The 18,988-nt window shown below is 41.4% G+C and overlaps 2 protein-coding genes across 3 annotated transcripts in view; one reads left to right on the top strand and one right to left on the bottom strand.

The window, feature by feature from the left end:
- Positions 1-11,557, top strand: part of NUBP2 (nucleotide binding protein 2) — a 13,017-nt gene extending 1,460 nt beyond the window's left edge. Inside the window, exons 1-7 of one of the 2 annotated variants that reach the window (XM_023497832.2) lie at positions 3,182-3,270; positions 4,219-4,337; positions 4,820-5,018; positions 6,345-6,499; positions 8,416-8,526; positions 9,493-9,562; positions 10,687-11,557. In XM_023497832.2, coding sequence (XP_023353600.1) covers positions 4,865-5,018; positions 6,345-6,499; positions 8,416-8,526; positions 9,493-9,562; positions 10,687-10,832 — 636 coding nt within the window. In that variant the 5' untranslated portion in view covers positions 3,182-3,270; positions 4,219-4,337; positions 4,820-4,864 and the 3' untranslated portion in view covers positions 10,833-11,557. Of the gene's footprint in view, positions 1-3,181; positions 3,271-4,218; positions 4,338-4,819; positions 5,019-6,344; positions 6,500-8,415; positions 8,527-9,492; positions 9,563-10,686 lie in introns of those variants that run through there. The other variant, XM_003762005.4, reaches the window with a different exon arrangement.
- Positions 11,558-13,622: 2,065 nt separating this feature from the next.
- IGFALS (insulin like growth factor binding protein acid labile subunit) lies at positions 13,623-18,641 on the bottom strand. The gene is made up of 2 exons (XM_012543254.3): positions 18,397-18,641; positions 13,623-15,944 (listed from the first exon to the last, which is right to left on the bottom strand). The coding sequence occupies exons 1-2, from the start codon at positions 18,410-18,412 to the stop codon at positions 14,131-14,133; spliced, it is 1,830 nt and encodes a 609-aa protein (XP_012398708.1). The 5' UTR covers positions 18,413-18,641; the 3' UTR covers positions 13,623-14,130.
- Positions 18,642-18,988: the final 347 nt, after the last annotated feature.

Here is an 18,988-nt window from a genome sequence, read left to right on the forward strand (position 1 = left end):
CACCAGAGTTGCTGGCTCACATTGGTCAGGAGGTTTCTTTAAACATGATTATTTCCAAAATATTGTTTCTTACCTTTCCAGAGAGTAAGATTTCGTTTCCTGTTAACTTTTTTCCTTTGATTCTTGAGCCAAATCTTACATCATTTTCATTCTCTCATCTGAAGCAATTTCAATGTGTTAGAAATGATATAGAGACCCATCTCGTGTTATATATCAGAATAAATTCCGTGAGAATTGAGAATTTTCAGGGTCCTTATTAAGTTACTTCCCAAATCAGCACAAATTCCAAGAGTCTTGGGGAAGGAAAGAGCCCTCCTAATCCAGAGAGAAAACTTTGGAGACTGAATATAGTTCAGACAGAACATAGTATTTTCACCTTTTTTTATTGTTTTTGCTTGCTTGTTTGTTTTTCTTAGAAAGGGAGGAAGGGAGAAAAAATCGCAACACAAAAGTTTTGCAAAGATGAATGCTGAAAACTTTCTTTGTATGTATTTGGAAAAATAAAATACTGTTGAAAATAAACCAGCACTGAGTAAAAGTACAAGTATACTGTAATCTGTTTACTCAAGAGAAAATCAGATGATGCACTATCACTGCTATCATTTTTTGTATATGTATATTTATGTGTAATATAGATTTAGTTGGAAAGAGATTTTTTCTTTCCTCCAAAGTTAATAGAGCCAGAGTAACAAAAAAGCTTTCGCAAATCAGTTTTGTTCCTATGAAGAAAGGATGATTAAATTGTTACTTAGGAAAGAATGTGTCCTTGTTAACATAGCCTTTTATACTACACTTAAGAAAATTTGTAGTATCCACTTTATTAGACAGTCCAAATTTAATCACTTGATACTATTGCATTCATTATTAGATGGGATAAAGGGATGCTAATGGGGATTCTTTGAATTTTCATTTGTATTGAAGGAGAGACATTTTGCTGATAGACACATTGAATGGAGTTAGTTGTGTCAATTTTTAACTTTTAGCTTACAAAGCTAAAGCCACAAAGATCTGCCACAAGCAGATCGATTTTAGCTCTTAAAAACATGTTCCTTTAATAGTTTCAAATGAGTGTGTGACAGGTATACAAAGTTACATAAAAAATTGGAGGCACAAGAAAAGAAATAACTTTTGCAAGTATGGAGAAGACACAAGTTTATAATCAAACAAGGTAGAGATCATAGCTGACAGATAATTCTAATTGCATAAAATTAAAGAGGTGTTTTTGTTTTCACACAAATACAATTAAGTTAACCTTAGAAGAAAAGCCCTTCACGGGAAAAAAAAAAAATCTTTTTAGCAAGCTTTTTCAATAAAAGTCTCATCCAGCAAATAGTCATTTCAGATATAAAATATTTAAATGATCAAACCATTCCCCAATGAATAAGTGCTCAAAGGATATGAACAAGAGGTTCTCAATGAAAGAAATCAAAAGAAAGTGATTGTGTAGCATTATGCTTCAAATCAGTGATTAATTAAATGAACTACTTTGGCATCTATCTTGGCAAAGATGACAAAAAAGAAAAATGATGGTTTTGGAAAGGTTCTAAGAACATGATGTGGAAGTGTATTAATAAACCTTTTCCAGAATTTTCTCTTTAGGAAAATGTTTAAGTAGTCAAGAACAAAAGCTAAACTTAGTAGAAGTATCTCTTACCTTTCTAAGATTATTGATTTTTCCCTTTAGCCTAGAGTGACTGAACTAGGACCCATCCTTTATTTAAAAGGATTAAGTTGTTGGTTGTTTCTTTAGGGGAGGGGAGTGGTCCTGGAAGGAATTTAGGATTCTAGTAGAAGATTAAGTCATTTTTCTGGAATGTTAACTCAAAACCTTTTTATATTCAATATTCCTATAAACGTTGCTTTAAATTTTGGGGGAGTAGAGAAGGGTTTGAAGACACTGTGGGGATTATGTTAAGTAGAACAATTTTCTAAGCTAGAAATTTTTGGATTTAGTGTAATATTAAATCAATTAAAATTTTTTTCTGAAAGTTTTTTTTTAATCTAAAACAAAAGTACAATATTAATTTTCTTCTTTGACAACAGGCACACTGATGTACATTGATGAAGTTGTGAATTGGTACAGCCTTTCTGGAAAGCAGTATTGGAGCTATGAACATGTTTTTAAACTGCCCTACTATGCTTATGCCCCAAAGGGTCTAAAGAAAAAGAAATATTTATAACAGCTCTTTTTTATTTAGCAAATAACCGAAAACTATCATTTAGGGAATAGCTAAAAAAAACTATGGTATATATACACATATGTATACATAATGGAATATTGTAAGAAATTTTTATAAAAGGAATGGTTTCTAAGAGACTTGGGCAAAATTTTTATGAAGTGATGCAAAGTGAAATGAACAGAACCGCAATTTATATCATAACAACAATCTCATAATAGCCAATTTTGAAAGACTTAAGAATCTGATTAGATATACTCCAGAGTACTGAGGAAGGTACTGTGGTCTTCTTACAAAAGAAGTGATAATCTCAGGACAGAATAAGACTTAAGAGTTTTTGTTATGGCAAATAATAATTTTGCCTGACTGTATATTTGTTATGATGATTTCGTTTTTATTTTCTTTTGGGAAGAGGGAATAGAAAGAGGAAAGTTGTCCATAGGACTCAATTAAAAAGTAAAAGAGGTGTGGGAAGAGTTTTTATGCTTTTTTTTTTCCTGGGGTAATTGGGGTTTTAAGTGACTTGCCCAGGGACACATTGCTAGGAAGTGTTAAGTATCTGAGGTCATATTTGAATTCAGTTCCTCCTGACTTAAGGGCTGGTGCTCTAAACACTGTGCCACCTAGCCTGCCCCCTTTTATGCTTTAGGAAAACAAATTCTATATACCAAAGCTGTGAGTTGAGGAATATAAAAGTGTCTTTAATTAAGATAATATGGTAGCAACCCTGCCACTGGGGAATGTCCCATGAATTCAAAGGATAATGGATTTCCCAACCAAGAGACCCATGAAAAGTTCTTTTACTTTTAGGAAGGGAGAGGAAAGGGTTACTATGAAGATTTGTCATGTGATCCTAGCCACTCCAGCAAGGAGTACCTCTTCATTCTGGCTGTTTTGCCCTTTTTGCTATGAATTTCTATGGAAGGGGACAAGGACTTTAGGGACCAAGGTCCAGTTTAAACTAAGTTCCTTTAGGAGGTAAAATCTTGGGTGGGGAAAGGGAAGACTTATTATGTGGTTCTCAATCTAATCACGAGTAAATATTTTAAGGATAGGAATGTAAAGACCCAAAAGAAAACAGGAGGAAACACAGGTAAGCAGGATAGCTTTGAAAGTTAGATGTTGAATCTATTGTGTATATAGGTATATGGATTTTAAGGAAGCTAAGCCTAATAGATGATTTCTATTTTAGATAGAATGCTTTTTCTGTTCTACTTTATATAAGGGAATGACCATTTTATTTCATGTTTAAGTTCAGAATTAAAAAAAAAAAAATTTAAATTGACTTTGAGCTGGGCCAGAGGAATTCTAAGTAGAGGAAATGCTATGATTGAAGAAAATCACGAAAATGGGAAAGGACAAAGCATGTTTCAGAGAATGGTAATTTAGGTCATTTGGGCTAAAACATAAGATATGAGTAGGGCTTTAAAGTGAGAAAAGACAGCAAAGAGAGATTGACCACACCTTGTGAATGGTCTAGAATGGTAGACTAATCACTTTTTTTGACCTTATGTAGTAAGCAGAAGAAAGTCATTGAAGGTATTTGAACTAGGGAATGGATTGATCAGATTTAGGTGCCAGGAAGACTAATCTGTAGTGGTATTTGAAGGCTAAAATTAAAGAAGGTACTGAGTAGATGCAGAGAGACTTGTTAAAAGATAGATAACACTGAATCTATCATGTCTAACCTTGACCCCAAAGAAAAGATAAGGATACGTATTCCTCCCTTTGCAGAAGTGGGAGACTGTAAATGTAGAACATTTAATTTCTGACTTGTTTGGTATATTGGTTAGTGGTAATAATGGGGGAGGAGGAGGAGGATTAAGTTATTTAAAATATTTTTTATTATTTGTTATAAAAAGTAGCTCCCTAGAAGGATACAGCAGGATATATTAGGAAATGTAGGTGATACTACAAAGAAACACATAAATGTTTTTATGAGGCTACAGTGGTAGAAATACGTTAAAGACTAAACTAAGTGCATATAAGTCTTCGTCCTCATTTCATTCACTAAAATAGTATATTGCTTTATTTCATTAAGAGACAGGAAATCTTACTGGCATCAGGCAGATCATCTTGGTCCTTTCAGGAAAAGGAGGGGTGGGGAAAAGTACCATTTCTACAGAGCTGGCCCTGGCCCTCCGGCATTCGGGCAAGAAGGTGAGTATTGCTGTTCTCTCCTCTGCCCAGCTGGCCTTGTTGGTGTTAGCTGAGTTTGTTTCCTTTCATTTGCAACAATTGGAACTTTTCATTAGGTAAAATTAGTGTTTCTAGATCTTTTCTCGTGGTAGCTAATATGCTTGATTGAAGTCCCAAGGCACTGAATATCAGTCTTTCTTTGACCAGTGGCGTGGCTGCATGGAACTTTCTGAAACCCTGCTCTTATTACCGCCCTGTGGGATATTCTTCATCTTGCCTGGGCAAGACAGCTCTACACTGTCTTTAGACTTCAAATCAACACAAATTCCCAAATCTCATGGCTGATTTCTCCAATGATGTGGCAATAGATCTGAATTTGACCATAACTTTATTTGTTAGTTAGTTTGTTTATTTGTTTGTACTAACCACTAAAAGAAACTTTGCTCTATGAGATCTTTCAAACACTGCCTCACTAGCCTGAACTGAGCTCTATTTTATCACAGGTTGGGATTCTGGATGTGGATCTCTGCGGTCCCAGCATCCCTCGAATGCTAAAAGTACAAAACAAGGCCGTGCACCAGTGTGACAATGGCTGGGTGCCTGTGTTTGTGGACCAAGAGCAAACCATCTCCCTCATGTCTGTGGGTTTCCTACTGGAGAAGCCAGATGAGGCTGTGGTGTGGAGAGGACCCAAGAAAAATGGTATGGCTGTGTTTGGGCTGTAGCAATAGCTCGGGCTTCTCACTGCTAGCTGGCTGGGTGTTTTGCAGGACTCCACGCTAAATCCTTCCCAAGGAGAATCCAGAGCTACAAAGTATCTTTGAATTCATCTGATCCATCCAATCTCCCTCCTGGAGCTGCTAAGTTCCTTATCTCTTAAGTTATAGGGGTTAGCCTTTGGGTATTTGAGAGAGAAAAATTGGAAAGAATGAATGTTCTGGAATATTTAGAATATAAACATTCAGTTTTGTTTTATCCCTCATTTAAAATTGAGCCCAAATTGCTTTGATTAAAGGGATTGGGGAGATCATAGGGATGATAGAAGCTGATGATTGGCTTTGATCCCTGTCTCCTAGGCCTAGTAGACAAGATAGAAGCTCCCTCCTCTGTGGCAGTACTACAGATCTCCAAGGAGCAGGACCACTGTCACAAGTAGGTAGCTGCTCACTGGCCCTCTGAATATGAGATTCAGTGCTTGCTATTCCATTTGAGAAAATTGATGTTTTGGGCCTTGAAGGATCAAGTTACCATACAAATACTGCTGTCAGTGCTCACTTCTTAAGCCCCCATCAGCTAGGATCCTTGTATACATTCCTTCAGAGCAGTCTTGCAAGATTGCAATAGTAGAGGACTGGAGAAAGGTTGAACAGGGCAAATGTCACAGTTCTGTCGAAAGTTAGTCCTGGAATCTGAGACTCTTTAAGTGTAACATTAAGAATTCTAATACGGTTTTCATGCTTCTTATTCAAAAGCAAAAACTCTTACATTGTGCTGACAGAACATTCAGCAGGTTTGGTAGTTCTGGGTTTTGGCTGTCTAATTCCTCATGTCATTCCTCATGTAAGAGTTTTAGGACAGCTTTTAGAGCAGTTTTAGGATAGTACCTTAAGAGAATGCCACTTAATCTTATTTATCCAAATCCAGGTAAAGTAGTAGTTTCCAACCTTTTTGAGAATGGGGAAGTCTTTTTATTCCCTAGACCTGCAGGTAGTGGCTTCTTGTATTATTAGTTTCCATTGATGGAAAAAAAAAAAAAAAACACATTAGGACAGAACATAATAATACTTTTAAAATGGATTTTTTTTTAAGTAATCACATCAGGATCTTCAAATATTTGAAAAATAGTAATGTAAAAAGAAGTAATTTTCAGTCTAAAGAATCTGTGTTTATTTATGGGTGTGTAGACCCCTAGCAAAAACTCCTTGGTGCCTGAAGCTTTGGTGGCAACTACTGAATTAATTGGAAGATTACTAATAGTGGAGAGAATCTGAAAGAGACCCATGACTCCATCTTCTTTTGCTTTGGCAGCATTGATAAAACAGTTTGTCTCTGATGTGGCCTGGGGTAACTTGGACTATCTCATTGTGGATACACCGCCTGGGACCTCTGATGAGCATATTTCTACTGTGGAAGCTCTTCGTCCTTATAAGCCCCTGGGAGCTATTTTGGTTACTACACCCCAGGTATGCTATGTTACCATGAGTCTCTTTGACTGGATCTTTGAAACATCTGAGCAGCTAAGTGACATAACACCAGATCTGGAGTCAGGAAGACCTTAGTTGAAATCCAATCCAGCTTTAGAAACTAGCTGGGTGACCCTAGGCGAGTCACTTAACTCTGTTTGCCTCAGTTTCCTCATGGCAAATCATTTAAGTATCCTTGCCAGGAAAACCCTAAATAGTGTTAAAAGAGTCATATGATTGATAACTGAGCAACAAGAAGCATCTGTTTCATTTTCATCTGATACATTTTTGTATCATGAACCCTTTTTGATCTCTGATAAAACCTCTGGATCCCTTTTCAGAATAATGTTTTTAAATGCATAAAATAAAACATTTAAGTTGCAAGGGAAATCAATTTTATTAAAATTGTTATCAAAACATAAAAAAAATAAAATGGCTCTTGCTGAATCCACATTCATCAAATCATAGTATTTTCACTTTTTTTTTTCCTTTTGGTCTGATTTTTCTTGTACACCATGGTAAATATGGATATATATTTAAAAGGACAATATATGTTTTGCTTGTTATCTTGGTGAGAGGGAGGTAGAGAAGAGAAGAAGAAAATTTTGAAACACAAAATCTTAGAAAAATGAATGTTGTTTTTTTTTATTATTTAATAGCCTTTTCTTTACAGGTTGTATGTATGGGTAACTTTACAGCATTGACAATTGCCAAACCTCTTGTTCCAATTTTTCCCCTCTTACCTCCCACCCCCTCCCCCAGATGGCAGGATGACCAGTAGATGTTAAATATATTAAAATATAAATTAGATACACAATAAGTATACATGACCAAACCGTTATTTTGCTGTACAAATAGAATCAGACTCTGAAATATTGTACAATTAGCTTGTGAAGGAAATCAAAAATGCAGGTGGGCAAAAATATAGGGATTGGGAATTCAATGTAATGGTTTTTAGTCATCTCCCAGAGTTCTTTCGCTGGGCGTAGCTGGTTCAGTTCATTACTGCTCCATTGGAAATGATTTGGTTGATCTCATTACTGAGGATAGCCAGGTCCATCAGAACTGGTCATCATCTAGTATTATTGTTTTTTTTTTTTTTTTTTTTTATACATGACCACAACATTATTTTGCTGTACAAAAAGAATCAGACTCTGAATTATTGTACAATTAGCTTGTGAAGGAAATCAAAGATGCAGGTGTGCATAAATATAGGGACTGGGAATTCAATCTAGTGGTTTTTAGTCATCTCCCAGAGTTCTTTTTCTGGGTATAGCTAGTTCAGTTCATTACTGCTCCATTAGAAATGATTTGGTTGATCTCGTTGCTGAGGATGGCCTGATCCATCAGGACTGGTCATCATCTAGTATTGTTGTTGAAGTATATAATGATCTCTTGGCCCTGCTCATTTCACTCAGCATCAGTTCGTGTAAGTCTCTCCAGGCCTTTCTGAAATCATCCTGTTGGTCATTTCTAACAGAACAATAATATTCCATAATATTCATATACCACAATTTATTCAGCCATTCTCCAACTGATGGGCATCCACTCAGTTTCCAGAAAAATGAATGTTAAAGTGTATTTGGAAAAGTAAAATACTTTTGAGGGGGAAAAAAATAAGATCTTGGACTCCAGTTTAAGCAAATGCTTCTTTCAATATCCAGTCCAGAAGAACAAATGGGGCATTTGCTTTGGTGCTAAATGGAAAGTCACTTCACCCAAATGGCTTTTATCTTATACTTGCTGATTAGTTTTCTTCTTCTTACCCTGATTATAACAAAACGTTTAATCCTTTGAGAAATTGTCTCTACGGGAATAAGAAACTAAAAGACAGTATCCTCTTTATTTTATAACCTGCTGTAAACATGCCAATCCACTTATGATAGACTTTTTTTTGTTTTTTTCCGTATCTACAGGCAATATCGGTGGGTGATGTCCGGAGAGAGCTGACCTTTTGCAAGAAGACAGGGTTGCGAGTGCTTGGAATTGTGGAGAATATGAGTGGTTTTGTCTGTCCACATTGTTCGGTGAGCTGTGGGGAAGTTTTTTTAAGGTTTTTACCATTCTGTCACCAGGCAGTTCATTAATCTAACAGAGTAAATGATTCAGTGTAACTGAAAAGTAATTATGTCTTGCTCCATCTTCATTTTCTCATGCACTAGTATAGTGCATTGCATATAATAGGTGTGTAACAACCTTTATTGAATAAAAATATCATTCCTTCTGATGTATTTAGCTCAGAGAAGCTTGCCCTGGAGGTAATCAGGACTAGGCCAACAATCTCAAAAGAAATGAACATAGGTACATGAAATGGAACTGAACCTATTTCAGATGATAGATGCTATATGGCATATGGCTCTCAGTGCCTAGCTTCTATTAATATTTCTTCCTTTTGCACTAGCTTCTGCAGTTAACTATTTTCACCTAAATCTGTGACCAACAAACTGAGTTGGCAAATCCAATCTTCTTCCTGGTTTCAGCTTAGCAGCTTACTTTATTTATATATATATTTTTTTTATTCTGAACTCACATAGTAGAAAAAAATTGATTGTATGTGAAACTGCAAATCTATTAGCTATAACTTGCTATTCCTTTAAAATATATAATGACATGATCATGTAACTTTTCTTCCTTCCCCTCTCCCAGAAATGTCTACTATTAAACACAAATATATATTTTATATGTGTGTATATGTATGTATATACAAAATCAAAGAATGTTCATTTTTACAATTTGAATAAATATAGTAATTTTTTTATAATTTGGATATGTTTTTTAAAATTATTTTAAAATGTAAAAAACATTTGTATTTCATTCTGACAAAACCAAATGACAGACAAGGCCTCTGGCCTCCTTTACTAACCCATGATCTGTACTTTAAGGTCCTTTATCATATTATTCTGCCCTTATCACTCTCTAATCAGAAGAATATCATCTGTGAGAAAATTTAAATTTTCTGATCCTAGTCAACTTTTTGTTTCCTCTGATTCTAGGAGTGCACTAATCTTTTCTCTAAGGGAGGTGGGGAAGAATTGGCCAGACATGCAAAAGTTCCCTTCTTAGGTAAGTAGTAGATGAAACTTAAGAACCTTTATAGGGTGACTTTCTCTGGCTTTCTGAGTCCTTGGAAAATATCTTCTCTGTAATCATTCTAGTATGATTAGAGACACAGAACTGAAGGGTAATTCCTTTTCATTATCAGTTTAGATTATTTGCATATCTTCTCCCCACAGATTGCAATCTAAATGATATAATGACTGCATCCTAGGGAGTTACTTGAGTCATGTAGAGCTTAATTACCCAGAATCAAATTACTGGTGAGAGTCAGAGATGGAGTTAGAGCCAGTTGAGTCCAAGTTCATCAAGCTGTTCACAATGCCATGCTGCCTCAGTTTAGGTCCTGGATTGAATATCAGGTGCATTCTTTGTACCTCATTCTCAATCACAAATTGAATATGAAGAGAATTAAAACTGGGGTAAGTTTTCTACACCATCACAGATTTTTGTAATTGTCTCCTGTGTCCTGCCTAAAGTCATTGGGCAATTTAAAGAGCAGAATTAAGAATTAATAGTGACACAAATTCCCCAGTTCTAAGCATAGTTTTAGTTTAATGACTTGAAACAAAAAAACACAAACTGGCAGGTATTTATAAAAGATAAGAGGGTTACTACTTACTGTACTTCATAATATTGAATGGGAAAAATAATAGTCAGAGTTGTGGGGTTTGAAGAGACTTCACAGATTATCTAGTTTAACCTCTCCTCTTATTTTACATATGAGGTGTAGATGAATTGATTTTCCTGAGGTCACATGGGTAGTAACCATCAGAGATGGTATTTGAATCCAGTTTATTTTAGATTTCCACTGTGTGCCGTGCACTGTGCTATAAACACTGAGATTATAAAGAACCAAAGCCCTTCCAGCTAAACCATGCATTCATGTCCTGTTCATGTTGATTTTCTATGGAGTCATTTCTTATGGATTTGTGGTCTCATGAGCAATAATCTAAATTTGTAGGGAAGATCTGTGTTATGATCACAAATTTAGAAGTATCAGAAAGTGAAAGTGACTTAATCCTTGTGTGAACCTTGCTGGTTCCATGTGCTTTCTTTCCCTTTCCTGTTATGTGTAGGCTTGCTGTCAGGCAAGCATCCCCTTCTGACTTCCTCTTTTTCTTCCCTTATAGGCTGTGTGCCCTTGGATCCTCAGCTCACAAAGAGTTTGGAAGAAGGCCAAGACTTCATCCAGGAATTCCCTAAAAGCCCTGCTTTCCCTGCATTCATTTCTATCACTCAGCAAATCTTGGATGGGACATCAGCTCAAACCTCCTAATGAAGACATCTCAGGCTCATGCCAATTATGATTCTTTTTTTGCTGCTTTTGGAGACAGACCTTTAAAAGAGTTGTAACCAGAAGAACATCGCAGAGAAAAGGCCTCTAAAGAAACTTCCTGGATCATGCAGAAGCCCCTAGTGCAGAGGAGCCAGTGTCATTTCTGCAGTCTCACTGCTATTAAAATAGGCTCCCTAAAGACCAGGTAGCTGTTATGTCTGGGGCATTGGCTTGTTTGTTTTCCCACCATCCCTAGCAGTATGTCAAGCCTTGGCATCCTTCTGCTCAGAGTGTGGATCCACAGTGGTTAATGGTACTAAGTTTTAGCTGCTCTTTACAAGACAGGACCATGGAAGGCATACTGACTTTAGCCAAGATGTAGCTAACTGTGGAGACATCCCAACATAAATGACATTGTCATTTCTCTCTTCACCTCTGGTACTAAAACTATTATTGCATATACCATGGACAACTTTCCTTGGCTCTGAATGCAGTGCTACTAAGTGCTTCTAAGTAATTGGAGTAGTTCTCTTTTAAGATGTGTAAGTACCATATGGCTATTAAATCCATATGATTATTTGGAAACATATGTAGTTTAAAGGAATATATCTCTGGTCCCACCATGTGATTTCTTCATTGTTAAACATGCCTCAGGAATGCTTTGGAACTTTAAAAGAGCTCTCAATTAAAGAAATTCATAGATCTCCTTTGATCTCTTTTTTTTTAAAGTGTTTTTGTGAGTTCTCCTTTCTGGCCTTTTACTCTTTTTAATCAGTTGTCTTACTCTTAGTTTCCTCTGTTTAACTTTTGGTAACAAGTGAGATCTGCATCTAGACAAACAGCTCCATTTCACATTGGTTGAAGAGTCACATAGTGAAAGTAAATTTGGATCTGGGTTAGCCTGAGTACAGAAAAGTTATGTGATAACTAGCAGAACATGAATGTGATTGGTTAAAGTAACTACTTAACATTGTAAATAAGGCATTCAAAGTCTAGTAAACCAGGACATCTTCCTGAAATGTGTCTTGGGTGAGAGGGATTTGTTTACAAATCTGATAGTGTCTTTTTTTTCTTTTTAAAGTAATTTCAGCCTTCATAATTTTTTGTTCAAGCTGAGAGAACCAGTATGTATGTACTTCCTCTTTCCTATGGGGTTTTACTTTTTCCTTTGCAGGAGTTCGCTTCCAGTTTGCTGCTGAGAAATGATGTTAGAAAACAATGGACTGAGAAGATTTAGGTGATAAAAACAGCACCACAGGTTGGAATATCCATACCTTAGAAGTATTTTCCTACATCTCTGTGTATATGTGGGTTGGAAGGGAGGACATGAGTTCTGCTCCTGTTTCACATCAGTCTTGTAGAACTATAACAGGAAGTATTATGAAAGGATGGAGGCAAGAGATGTCAGGAAAGCACATGAAATGGGACACAAAAAGAAAAACCTGTTTTCTGGTATAATCCTTTATATCAGGGGTCCTCAAACTACAGCCCGCGGGCCAGATGCAGCAGCTGAGGACGATTATCCCCCTCACCCAGGGCTATGAAGTTTCTTTATTTAAAGGCCCACAAAACAAAGTTTTTGTTTTTACTATATTCCAGCCCTCCAACAGTGTGAGAGACAGTGAACTGGCCCCCTATTTAAAAAGTTTGAGGACCCCTACATGTGTTCACTTGATCCTACAACACATAGTATTCTTAGGTATTGTCCCATAACCATCTTGCCCGTCGTGCTGCTGGGAGAGGGTTTGCGATTCTAGGAGCCCCTGATTACTGATTTCAGAAGGAAATTCTGCTGGAATTTTTGTGCCTGAGATCATAACTCAATCTATTAATATATCGATTGGAAAAGCACCCAGTTCAGTGAAATATATCTATTTAGCTATATTTCCCCACACAGTTTTTCCAGCAATAACTTTCATTTCCCTATTTACCACGTGACCTTTATAACATTTTTCTATTTAGCAGAGAGGATAGATTTGGCAAATTCTCAAACCCTTTGAGCTTGATTAAGAAAGTATTACAAATCTGAGTGCACCGTGGCCTCTAGAGTCTTTAGCTTTCTTAAATTAGGTAAATTTAGGGTGCTGTTTGAAGCACTCTTTTTGAATCGTGTGGACTTGAAGTACCAAGATAACCAGATTTACTCAAGTGTGTGTGTGTGTGTGTGTGTGTGTGTGTGTGTAGAGAAAGAGTGACAAAAAAATGCTTTAAATTTGGTCTGATGCAAGCTTGCCTTTACTCAAGAATCATGCTCGATTCTGTGATTCAACCTGAGAAGTATACTGTTTTGAAAAGTTAAATAGTTGTTTAAATGGTTCTATTAGTTATTAAGGAGTTAGAAAGTAGATCTTATAAAGTTAAAGAATTAGAATGTTAGAATCTAGAAAAGTTTAAAGCTCAAGTGATTCACTACCAGTCAACAAATGCATGAAGGAATCCTAGTAGAAGAATGTTGACCTGTTCTAATCTACTGCCTTCTAAAAGAAAAGCATAAAGAGATTTGAAACGGCCAAAAAAAAAAGAGGTGAGGTATGAAAAACGAGAATTTGAATGTCAAGATTCCGAAGTAGGTCCCAGATTATATAAATCCTGGAAAAGGTTTTAGAAAAATCAGAAACGCTGATTGGTGCTTGGTTACTGACGGTGTGGGAAATTGGATGACCTTTTGTGTGTTCCCTTCTACTTGAGGATTCTAAGATTGGTCAAGACTAATGAAAAGCAACTCTTTCTGATCTGGACTAACTCACTTTTTATTGTCTCCATTTGATTCGAGGAGGAGAAAATATTATGCTTTTTTTTTTTGTGAAATTGCTTTTAATCGATAATGAGCATCTTATTGGATAGGAGTAGAAACTGCTTCATCCACCCCCTTTCCCCCGTTGTGATTTGCTATTCTTTGTGGTCACAGACCTTTTGGGGACTGGGCCAGTGACCATCTGTTCCAAACCCACAGAAGACCAAGTTGAATGGCAAAGTCCAAAGAACTTGTTTGTACCTTGGCCAACCAAAGGCCAAGGCAACCCTACTAGAGTTGAAACACTATGGAAGTATGGGGAAAAAAAAGAAGTTGAACTATGAAGTCATCCCTTTGTCTGCTCTGGTCTCCCGTGGAGGCCAGAGGAGCACCACACAATTCTCTGAGATGTTCAGATACTATTTGCTTGACCACCAGGGGACTGGCTCATCTTTTTTTCTTGGCTGGTACAGCAAGGGTCACCCCTAAGGAATTAGTGGGATTGATTCCACAGCATAACCATCACAGACTCCTGGTTCCACTCAGGAAAAATTGGGTACGGAGTTAACAGTGAGCAAAATGATCTTCTCCCACGTCACGCAGATCAAGGCCAGCCACCTCGAGGGGGCTCTGACAGGTGAGGTTATTGTAGGTGTACACGGGAGTCTGGCAGTCGTCCCGCTCTTGGATGGCTCGGACAAAACGAGGCACCACACTGGGCTTCTGCAGGGAAAAATCCCTCAGCCCCTTTAGGGAACAGCTGCAGTTCCATCTGTTTCCTTCCAACCACAGCTGTTCCAGCGCTGGGAGCTGGGCTGAGAAGGTCCTAAGAGAGTTGTTCTTGAGGCTGAGATACCTGAGATTCCCCAAAGGGGCAAACAGGCCATCAGCTATGGTTTCTATGTGGTTGTGAGCTAGGTCAAGCCAGAACAGACGCTGGAGGGAGCTGAAGGTGTCTGGGGGGAGATGGGCCAGCTGGTTGTGGGAAAGAAGCAGGTACTCCAGATTCTGGAGCCCCTGGAAGAGCTGACTAGAGAGGATTGCCATCATGTTGGCCGTGAGGTCCAGTTCCAAAAGTTCACGCAGCTCCATCAGGCTCTGGTCCTCGATCTCGGAAATGCTGTTATGCTTCAGGAAGAGTCTCCGTAAACCAGGGAGGCCCGAGAATGTGTGCCGCTGGATCCGGCTGAGGCAGCTGCCCTCGAGGTGGAGGCTGTGCAGTTTGCCGAGCCCCTTGAAGACCTGCTCAGGGAGGCTTTTGATACAATTGCTGGACAGATTCATCACAGCCACGTTGAAGAGGCCAGGGAACGCCCCAACCTTGATGTCCTGGATCTGATTGTGGTTCAGGGTGAGGACTTCCAGTTGGCCGAGACCCTCGAATGTCCTCTCCCCAAGGCTCCTGATCTTGTTGTGCCCGAGCTGCAGCTCCTCCAGGATCTGTAGGTCTTTGAAGGTCCTGGGCCGGAGACCACTGATGGCGTTGTTGGAGAGGCGCAGGACGTGCAGGCTGAGGAGGCCCAGGAAGGTCTCTTCGAAGAGGACGCCGATGCGGTTGTGAGATAGGTCCAGCCAGCGCAGGGACCTGAGGCCCAGGAAAGCCCGGGGGGCCACGGTGCTGATGAGGTTGTGGCTCAGGTAGAGCTTCTGCAGCTTCTGCAGCTTGATGAAGATGTTGGCCTTGATGCTCCGCAGAGCGTTCCCGCTCAGGTCCAGTTCCCGCAGCTCGGTGAGGCTGCAGAAGAGCTGGGGCTGCAAGTAAGCCAGCTTGTTCCCGGCCAGGACGAGCTCACGCAGGTTGGGCAGGTCATGGAACAGCGTGTCTGGGAGAACCACCAGCGAATTCCAGCCAAGGTTCAGGTCCCAGAGGTTGGACAGCCCCGCAAAGAGCCCCTCTTCCACCTTGCTGAAGTGGTTATTGTTGAGGCTAAGGGACACCAGGTTCTGGGTGTGCAGGAAGGTGTTGGGGGCCAGGGACTTCAACCGGTTTCGCTCCAGGTGGAGGTGATAGAGGGCCCTGAGTCCGTGGAAAGCATGTGGCTCGAGCCTGCCCAGCTGGCTGCTCTGCAGGTTAAGGAAATCCAGGCTGGAGAGGTTTTTGAAGGCCCCCGTAGGCAGTGTGGTGAAGTTGTTGCCGTCCAGCCACAGGGCCTTGGTGGGCCCAGGCAGGTCGCTGGGGAGCTGTGTGAGGTTCTTGGAGCTGCAGTAGACGTTGAGCTCTTCGCTGTAGTCATCGTAGCTGCAGGCGCAGACACCTGGGCACTTCAGGAGCTCGGGATCGCCAGCCTTGGCTCCTTCGGGGCCCAAGGAGCTCCTTGCTCCAGGGCCCACCATTGCCCAGGGGAGCAGCAGCAGCCACACTGCCAGGGGAATGGCTCCTGTGGGGCAGGGACAAAGCCTGAGTTAGGGATGGTGCCAGGACCAACAACTACTGTTCCCCCATTCAAATTAATACTGGTAAAACAGCCATGTTTGCCGTGGAAGGAAGCACGGCTTTGGGGAGTCAGTCTCTCTCCTCACTCCCACTCACTCAGTATGATTCCTGATAGTTCTTTTGGGGTCTCCGTTTTCTAAAATCTCTAAAATGAAAGAGTTGGTTCTCTTAAAAATCCCCAAAACGTTTCCAGTTCTTTTTCTGTGGCGCTGTGATCCCTGAAACCTTTACCCTTGTGAATGTGATGCCTTCCCCTTCCTTCATTTTACTGGGGGAAAACAAACTCATCCATTGTCACACAGGCCCCAAGCATGGCTTGTTTTGATGGGCATGGATTTGTCCTTCTGTGCACGAGTCCTCCTCCAGAGGCGGAGCTTTACCTCAGAACCACCTGCCCTGGCATCTCCATCCCGGTCAGCCCCTCGTTGCACCCCCTCTCTGACCTCTCACCTTGGAGAGACAGAGTGCACCCTTCTCTCTGTGGGGCGCCCTGTCCCACCCTCCTTCAGACCAGGGCTCTCTCCTGTTCCCCTTGTAAGTATTCGTGGGGACATCGGGAACCCCAAGTTTCAGGATATGTGGAATGAGAAATTCTATAAAAATACCCCGCCTCAGCTCTTCAGCCTGGGACTTGGAGGCCTGAACCTTCATGGAGACTCAGAGTGGGAGAGGGGTGGAGAAGCCCCAAGGCAGGATGCTGAAGTCCACAGCGGGAAGAGATGCTGTACTTTTACATATTTTGACCCCTCCACGTTAGAACATGAGCTTGCGTCCCTGCAGTTTGTTCCCAGGATCTCACTACTTTTCTGTCCTAGTGAATGGCCAAATCTTAGTTACCAGTTCCCTCTCTTGGGTGCCTAGGACATAGTGCTTAATAAACAGTGATGAAATTCACAGTCAGAATTTAGAACTGGGACAGACCTCAAAGACTAGAAATCTAGTCTTAAAATCATTTTACACAGAAGGCAACAGGGGCCCAGTGGGTGAAGGAACCTGTCCAAACTCAAGCAAGTGCTGGACAGATTTATCATAGACATGGAAGCGGCCATACTGAATAGGAAGTAAGGAAAGGACTGGAATTTGAACTCTGATCTGGTTTTGAATCTAACTCATTCCACTCCCCCAAAGAGCATTGTTTGTGGGGGCTCCTAATTCATTCCAGTCACAAGGGAGTGTTGGATGCCCTCTGACCCTAAGAACTTTGGCCAAGGGGCATACAAAGAGCCAGGTAGGTGTTTTAGGGGCAATGGGGTTGGCGATGGAATCATTTCATGGCGGAAGGCGATGAAGGCAACGTAGTTCTTAGGCCTTTCACTGATCCCAACAACCCATTCATGGCGGGCTTTAAATGGGGAAACCGAGGTTCACAGAGGCTCAGGGGTATGTCAGCTAAGTAGCAGAGCCAGGATTTGAACCTTGCTCTTTTGCCTCAGAGTACAATGCTACTTCTGCAAGACCAGAAGGGGTCCTTGTCCCCTGAAGCACGAGGCTGGTGCTGAGGGACTCTGGGTTTCCAGCTGCCAGTCCTGCTGGAGAAAGGCTGGCCAAGGAGGACTGGAGCCCCTCACGGGAACCCTGGACTGCCCCAGCAGATGCAAGGGGGCTCAGTCATCCTCTGAGCGACGCCGCCTGAAGCTGGGGGAGTTCTTGCCCCCTCCTTTAGCCTGCTCTTGTTCTCAGGGCTCAGAATGGCTGGGAGAGGGACCTCCTTAAAGCACTGGCCAAGGGGCTGATTGACAGGGAGGGGAAAGCTCCTACTTTTCTCCAAATTGGAATTTAATCCTTTTGAGGTGTTGGCAAAGACCTCAGCCTACCCTGTGCTCCTGGATAAGCCCTTATTGCTTCAAACTCACTTCTGCTCCTTTAAGACCATGTGTATGTGAGGTGGGGGAGGGAGGGGAGAACCCAGCAGCAGCCCAGAGACCCTCCAGGGGCCCTCCCCACCAGACACCACTTCCCCTGGCCCCCCACAGCCACATTCCTGGCTCCACACAAACAGCCACCTCTCCAGCTGAGGGGCTGAACCTGACCACCTGGGAGTCTTGCTGTCCTTCCCCTGCTGTGGGGGGCTTGTTGCCTGAATACTAGCATCTTCCCCCTCCCCACCCCAGCCGTGGGAATCTAGCTAGCTCTGAGCTGGAGGCTGCACCCGGGCACCTGGATAGACCTTTCGTGGTGTGGGGTCCCTGGAAAGATGCAGTTGGATACAGAGAGCCCTTGTTCCCCAGAAAGGGGAGAAAACCTGGAGACCCAAGCCACGCTCCTGCTTCCAACTTTGGAGTAAAGAAGTTGGGGGCGGGGGAAGGTGTCTCTCTCTGCAGGAAGTTCCCATAGGAGCCTGCTCAGTCTCCAGGGCATGGGGTACCCCTCTCCACCCTCCCACCCCCCTGCCTTACCTTTCCTCTGGGTCATCCTAGTGGAGTGGCCAGGCTAGGCAGCGGGGTCCCGTCTAGCAATGCTGCTCCTGCTGTCTGGATTTCCCCACTGCTAGTAGTGCAGCAACCACCCTGACACCCAGCCAGCACAGCCCAACTTGGCCCAGGTTCCTTTAACCCTCCAGGTGCCAGGTGGAAGTGGAGGGAGGCTGTGTGTCTGGGCGGGTGCGGGGCACCTAGCAGAGGGGCTGCTCCAAGTTCCTTCTCTCATCCCTAATTCTTTCCCGCTGAGTCAGAGATGCTTGGAGCAGCATCTCTAACTGAAAACAGATGCCCAGAGCAACTCAGCAGAGCCGGGAATGGGCTGGGGGCAGTGTAAGGACCAAATCCGCCACCTCAGGGAGGCTCACGTAGATACCTGGCAGGTGTGGGGAGTCCAGCTTGAAAAGCTAGTTCTGTGGGCCCCCAAGAAGCATTACGCCCTCTTGGGCTATTCTTCCAGGAACTAGACTGCCTACTTTGGAAAGTTACCCCCCCCCTTTATTAATACAAACTCCCAAAGATCCCACACCCCAAACCCCCAGAAACCCAAGTGTAACCTGTGACTCAGGCA

This window comes from Sarcophilus harrisii, chromosome 1 (genome assembly GCF_902635505.1).
Source record: "Sarcophilus harrisii chromosome 1, mSarHar1.11, whole genome shotgun sequence".
In the NCBI taxonomy this organism is placed as follows: Eukaryota; Metazoa; Chordata; class Mammalia; order Dasyuromorphia; family Dasyuridae; genus Sarcophilus; species Sarcophilus harrisii.